The sequence below is a fragment of the Oncorhynchus kisutch genome, linkage group LG10 (genome assembly GCF_002021735.2).
Source record: "Oncorhynchus kisutch isolate 150728-3 linkage group LG10, Okis_V2, whole genome shotgun sequence".
In the NCBI taxonomy this organism is placed as follows: Eukaryota; Metazoa; Chordata; class Actinopteri; order Salmoniformes; family Salmonidae; genus Oncorhynchus; species Oncorhynchus kisutch.
The window spans coordinates 12,792,869-12,800,410 of NC_034183.2; the positions used below are offsets into that span (position 1 = coordinate 12,792,869).

The 7,542-nt window shown below is 38.9% G+C and overlaps 1 protein-coding gene across 1 annotated transcript; it reads right to left on the reverse strand.

Annotated features, from left to right (window-relative positions):
* Positions 1-217: 217 nt before the first annotated feature.
* On the reverse strand, positions 218-6,082 carry LOC116375767 (ladderlectin-like). Its single transcript, XM_031832847.1, has 5 exons — positions 6,007-6,082; positions 5,690-5,805; positions 5,086-5,277; positions 605-719; positions 218-441 (listed from the first exon to the last, which is right to left on the reverse strand). The coding sequence occupies exons 1-5, from the start codon at positions 6,080-6,082 to the stop codon at positions 350-352; spliced, it is 591 nt and encodes a 196-aa protein (XP_031688707.1). The 3' UTR covers positions 218-349.
* Between the last annotated feature and the right edge of the window lie 1,460 nt (positions 6,083-7,542).

Below are 7,542 nucleotides of genomic sequence, written 5' to 3' on the forward strand. Positions count from 1 at the left end.
TCTATGACAACCACATGGTAATGTTTGACTTATTATACAAGAGAATCAATTATAAATGATATTCTCCAAGAATAATTGAAAGAATTTCAAAGAATTTAAATGACTGCTGAACAGACTCACAGATCTTAGACTGTCTTAACGAAACACTTCAAAAGGATTTGACAATTATGGAACTATCATTCATGTTTAATAATGACTCCTGAGAGAAAATAATGTGTACACCTGTTTTATTGACAACAAACCACATCAACATTGTCTGCAACAAGTAACTAAACTTTCATTTTACAGCAAATTAAAGTATTTTAAATTTCAGTTAGGTTGCTGACACTACGCAGTAGAATGCTTGGTTTTAGTTGATAGTTTGATGGATTGAACAGGTCCTTATGGAGCACACAGAGGGATATCTCCTTCCACATAATTCATCATTCCAGGCATGTTTACCTTAAGAGGAAACACAGAATAGAAATGACCTCTCAAATCAATTCCAATATAAACACAAAAATTCAAATAAAAGTGTGTGTGTGTCAGATTTATTTGTTATACTTACTATGAATAACGTTTAATTTGATGAATGGATCAGTGAATGATAGTGGGCTTACTGTACCTCCAAAGTTCATCTGAACACATGGCTCTCTGGCACCGTTATAGTTACTGGGCTCGTCTTTCGCCCAGTTCTGGTGATCAAATGTAGATCCGTCACTCCAGAACCATAGCCTGTCCTGTGAGGAAGAACTGAGGTCTCAGTATCAAAGAAATCACATATAACTAGAACACAACTGTTTAAAGATGGAATCCGCAGTAGGGGGAAACAGCACCACTGACCACCACACCAACATTGTTATTGATTTTGTTGCCAAGTTGAGGAGCGTTGAGCAGCATGTTAAAAAATGGTGGTACATCATGTGCCCTTCTATCACACGTGCAATGATGTCTGAAGGGAAAAAGAGTGTTTGTTGTTTGCAGTAATTTATTTGTTGTTTTTGAACTATAACCATAGGCTTCAATGGGACATATTTTGATTATCTACTGCTCTTGAAATGTTAATGCTACAAACATTAAACCAACATTGACATGTACAGGCTGATGTACAGACTGACTCACCTTAGATTGCTGCAAAATAGCTTTTCGCTATCTTTTTGCTCATATAAAGCGTGTTCAATCCCCATTCATTTGAATGGTGTAACGCAGGATTCAACATTCTAAACTGAAATCACTGCCACAGAACTTCCAGAATGTTAAAACCAAAACATTTCGAAATATTAAAACAATGTATGAATTATGATGCTATAGTACTCTATCTTGCCTACTATGCTGTCCCACTATAACCCACTGTGTCAGTTGATACTGCAGTGGGCATCTATAAGATCTTCCAAACCTAGGTCAGCACTTAGTGATTGTAAGTGCCGAGAATAGAGAGATTTTACTCCTAATCTTATGGGTTATATGAGTCTCATCAGTCCAAACCAGTTAAGAGTTACCAGCAGGTGTCTTGATAATAGAAAAAGGCAGTGAGTCAGTGCTTCCTCCACCACAGACAGGACATTTCTTTGGAGTTGTTAACATAATGTTTTGATATTTTTACATGATGAACCCATAAATAATCTAGACCTACATGCAACAGTATATCTTGTGCTTAAGACAATGATTTCACATGAGGCCTTATTCACATGATATGCCTAAATACATCTAACCACTAGGCTAATAAATACTCACATATTGTTTCCGATTATTTCAATAACCATGTTTTTTCAAGCGGAATATCATGTTGTTAGAAAAAAGCCTAAATTGGGCATGCTTATAGAATTGGGTAATTGAAAGCATTTAGGGGCTATGTAAACTTTAATGGTGTTCGGTAAAAATAATAGCCCTTTCAAGCATTTATGCAACATTTCGGAAAGTAACCTGATGCCTACTGTTAGAAAAACCATTTAGCATTGTCAAATGGAAGTAACCACTGTGAATATATTAATATTAGTAATATTATCAAAATTCTGCTTTTAACAACCATTATACTGTATGATTCAGTGCCATATGCCCAGGGTTAGGTACTGTAGGTTACTTTGTAAATGTAAGTCGGTTACAATTACTAGTTACCTGTTCAAAATTGTAATCAGTAATGTAACTTTTGGATTACCCAAACTCAGTAATGTAATATGATAGCTCAAGAGGCGTTAGAAGAAGACAAATTAATATTACCAATTGAACTACATTTTTTGCAGGATAAATGAATGTCAGAGTTTACATAGCCCTAAATGTTTAATTTGACTTGTGTTGTTTATGTAGGCTTATACTACAGATAATAATATGATTAAACTGCATCTTTACATGAAACAAAGAACAAAGTCTTTCAAATTTCCAGTCATTCCAATTCATAGAATACCCCTTGTTTAACCTGAGCATAACTTAAAAACTAAGGACTGATTGGGATCATTGCTTTGAGTTGAAAAATAAATGCTGCTTTCGGAATGGCATGCCCTGGGCACTAGCCTACCAAAAAATGCTATTTGCATGTGAAAAATTAATGCCATATGCTCCATTTGCTATAGGCCTACTGTTTACTTTTTTGTTGGTTACACTTTGATATCTTGATAATTTGCAGCTATTTAAGTCTATCAAAAGAGCATGAGTTTGATCATGTGTCCGTTAAACATATTGATATATATATCATCATCAGAAATTAGATTGAGTTATTAAAATAGGGGGCAGCATTTTCACTTTTGGATAAATAGCGTGCCCAATTTCAACTTCCTGCTACTCATGCCAATAATATAAGATATGGATATTAAGGGTCGATTTGGATAGAAAACACTCTGAAGTTTATAAAGCTGTTTTAATCATGTCTGTGAGTATAACAGAACTTATGTAGCAGGCAAAACCCCGAGGACTAACCATTCAGAAAAAGAAAAAAAAACTTGAGGTCACTGTCTATTCAAGGAGGTTTCATTGGGGAACTATATTTCTGAGGCACTTGTTTGCAGTTCCTACCTCTTCCACTGGATGTCACCAGTCGTTGGAAAATGGCTGAGGTTATTCCTTTGTGAAATGAAGAAGTACGGCCATCTTGAAAAAGTGTAACGCTGTTGAGAGTTGGGCAAGACTAGAAGTGGCGTTAGTTTCCTCTTTTCCTGTATTGAAAACAGATAGACCCATCTTCAATTTGATCGATTATTAAGGTTTAAAAATACCTAAAGTGTATTACAAAAGTATTTTGAAATGTTTTGGCAAAGTTTACAGCTAACTTTTGAGATATTTTGTAGTGGCGTTGCGCAAATTGGAAGCTCTTTTTTTCTGGATCAAACGCGCCAAATAAATGGATATATTTTGGATATATATGGACGGAATGAATCGAACAAAAGGACCATTTGTGATGTTTATGGGACATATTGGAGTGCCAACAAAAGAAGCTTGTCAAAGGTAAGGCATGATTTATATTTTATTTCTGCGTTTTGTGTAGCGCCTGCAGGGTTGAAATATGCTACTTTGTTTACTGTTGTGCTATCATCAGATAATAGCATCTTATGCTTTCACCGAAAAGCCTTTTAAAAATTTGACATGTTGGCTGGATTCACAACGAGTTTTGCTTTAATTTAGTAACTTACATGTGTGATTTAATGAGAGTTTGATTTTTATATAATTTTATTTGAATTTGCCGCTCTGCATTTCCCTGGCTTTTGGCCAAGTGGGACGTGACTGTCCCGCTATCCTAGAGAAGTTAAAAGCCCTGCTCTCCGCCTCATTCAATTAAACTAGTTATTGACAGTATGGAGCACAACACCATGGGGGATCCGCAGTGCAGGTGTTGCAAGAGGTCATTTTTCACTGGCTGTCCACTAGTCACAAAACAATGATTGATAGACAGCTTGAACTTCAATTCAACCATTATTGGGTTAAAATACACATATATATATATATATTTGTGAACAGTCACCCACAACTTCAAAAATGTGGATGCAGCAAATAGCTAAATGAGAGAGCAGCAGTGTGATTCACATCAATAATATGTAGATAATAAGTGATATCCGTATCGCCCGTAGGCTACACCACTGCTGTTGTCCTAACCTCCAATTGTTTATTCAAGTTGGATAATCTTTGGATGTGGACAGCAGTTGCTCCCTTTGGAAGACATTGCCCTGTGTGAATTTAAGTATGCTCTCTCTAATTCTCTCTTTCTTCTTTCTCTGTCTCTCAGAGGACCTGAGCCCTAAGACCATGCCTCAGGACTACCTGGCATGATGACTCCTTGCTTTCCCCAGTCCACCTGGCCGTGCTGCTGCTCCAGTTTCAACTGCTTTGCCTGCGGCTATGGAACCCGGACCTGTTCACCGGACGTGCTACCTGTCCCAGACCTGCTGTTTTCAACGCTCTACAGTAGGAGCGGTAGAGATACTCTAAATGATCGGCTATGAAAAGCCAACTGACATTTACTCCTGAGGTGCTGACTTGTTGCTCGACAACTACTGTGATTATTATTATTTGTAAACATTTATAGATTTATTTGTAAACATTTATAAACATTTTAACATCTTGGCTATGTTCTGTTATAATCTCCACCCGGCACAACCAGAAGAGGACTGGTCACCCATCATAGCCTGGTTCCTGGCCTTCTGGCCTTTCTAGGGAGATTTTTTTACCATGGTCGTCTGAAGGGTGCCATAGAGTTCACAGCTGGCGAATCCTCATTGCGATTGGCTATTCACCATAATTTGTAACATGTCATAATCATCATCACTATCTTTCCTTTGTCGTACCTCAAAATGTCATGATTACCAGCTGAGATAAACTTTAGTGACTTGATTTTACTCCTGGCTCAGAGTTTGTCTGAGCAGTGTCTTAACATCACCCCAAAAGTTGGGAGTTATTTTTGTCTTAAAACAGGTTTAACAGGATTCATTTTCTGAGACGTTTTGTGAGTACGGCCCTGACTTCACAAGTGACCCATGACATATTGATGAGCATACCAAAAATCCTATTCATCTGTGAGTATACTATAGCTGGACTGTTCAGGTAGAGTAAACATTTCACTTTTACTGTAGTAATTTTCTATTAAGGTATTTGAACTTTTACTCAAATATGACAATTGGGTACCTTTTCCACATTTGCCTGGACAGCATCATATCCTCCAATCCAGGTCAGAGGGAAATCGCCAGTCTTGATCAACACCACCGCCTGTAGAAATTGGGACTCCTCAGAGCTGTGCACAGATGCCAGGTTTGCTCCAAGGTACTTTACAGTGTTCTGCACAGACGTCAGTTTTCTTCCAAGGAACATACAGTGGCGCTAGAGCAAGCCATAGACAGGGACAAAGACATGTCATAATGTAGGTATTAGTCAGTTGTCCAGTCTTTGTGAGAATGTGTGTTCTGGACTCTCACAATTAAATATTGGCCATCACAACTAATGTTCTTTCAAATAGGCTCATCGAGATATTAATTTATCTCTATCTTAACTCATGGCCTGTGGGTTCCAATATACAGGAGTTCTGACTCCAAACATTAAATAAATATTGCAAAGCCTAGAAAATTCTAACTAGACAATAACTTGAAGGGGAGGTTCAGTATTTTACATACTGGACATCCATGTGATGCCTGTTAAAAGAAGGCAAAATCCCCTTTAAGGTAACATCACACCAAATAAGCAAGTTGATTTCAATGGAACTTCTTTAATTCACAGTAGAGGGTAAGCATTATACCTCTGCTTCAGGCCATGTCCTTGCAGTCTGGACAAACGTGAAGCAGCGTGAATTAAACTGGAACCAGTCTGTGGGGCATGGGCTTTTTTTATCTGCTGCAGATGCCACCATAGCATCTGTAAGGAGAAGACACAGGGCACGTTAGAAATTGCAGCCAACTTTCAAGGTGGGTTGAGACTGACTGATCTACAAATCACCTGGCATCATAAATAACTACTCAATATTATTTGTAGATCAGTCATTCCACACACACAAACACTCACACACACACCCACCCCCCCCTGCTACAATGTAAAGTGTGAGGTGAACTCTCTTACTTGCTTCATCCAGAGTTAAGGCTTCGCCCAGTGCAATGGCAGCGCTGAGAAGCAGAAGAATGGTCAACATCGCCATGGTGATAGTCTCCTGGGAGAGAAAGAGAGAGCGAGAGACACACACAAAGACAGTGAAAGAGAAGCCATCAAGTCAAAGTCAGTGAGTACTTCAGAGTGTAGGTAAGTTTCCCTAACCTCTCTTGGAGTACCCCCAGCCATTCCACTTATTGGATATATTCCAGTACTATTACATTAGAGCGGATTCAGCTAATGTAGGGCTGAGGAATACCAAGTATCATCTGTTCCACCACAGAGAGGAGATTAGCCAAGCACACATGAATATGCATGTCCCCAAATGGCACACTATTCCATATATAGTGCAGTTCTTTTAACCAGGGTTAAATGTGCTCTAAAGTAGTGCACTATATAGGGAATAGGGTGCCATTTGGCATGCATTCAGATATAGTATTAGATTAACAGATGTTGAAATCTCACCTTCTAAAATGTTCCGTTGTAGCTTCACTTCTTCGGAGATCTTCAGAGGTCTTCACTGGGTCTCTCTCTCTCTCTGTCCTGCCTGTGTTGAGTTCTACCTCTCCCTACTCTCCTTTTTTAAGGACCTGTCCAGTCAGACCCCTCCCTCTTTTTCTCTCATCCTTTAACCCCCTTGCATTCTGTCTGTCCAGCTCAAGACCTGCTGGACCTGTCCGATAGCTACCTGTTTGACAGGGTTGGGTTCAATCCAATTTGCAGGTAGTCATTTGTATTTATAATTAAAAAATTAACAACTTTGAAAGAAATTAATGGGTTGCACGTTGCGTCACAATTTTGTTATAAAGATTCTCCTGAGCACAGGTACCTGACTGAAGGTTTTACTTAATTCTACCTAATTGACGCTGATGAAGACGTAGTCTAAAGTGCATTTAGTGGCTTGGAAACACAAAGACATTCAGAAGGCAAATCATTTGTAGAAAAACCTTTGTCATCATTGTGGTGTTGTTAGAATTACTTTTTTTGCAGTATAACTTGCTAGCTAGCTCTGGAATTTTCGTTAAATTTGAATTATGTCTTAAATTTGAATGTGCAGCCAACCCTGCTGTCTGTCTGTTGGCTAATTATTAACTGTATTCACCCCAAAGTCACTGCATCAGAGATGGGCCACTCTACCCCTCAGGGGCTTACCAGGGCTGTGTCCCAAATGCCACCCTATCATTTTTGTATACTCTACCAGTCAAAAGTTTGGACACACCTACTCATTACAGGGTTTTTCTATATTTTTACTATTTTCTACATTGTAGAATAATAGTGAAGACATTAAAACTATGAAATAACACATGTGATATCATGTAGTAACCAAAAAAGTGCTAAACAAATCAAAATAAATCTTATATAGGGCCTCCTGGGAGGCGCAGTGGTAGCTGTGCCACCAGAGACTCTGGGTTCGAGCCCAGGCTCTGTCGCAGCCGGCCGCGACCGGGAGGTCCATGGGGCGACGCACAATTGGCCTATCGTCGCCCGGGTTAGCGAGGGTTTGGCCGG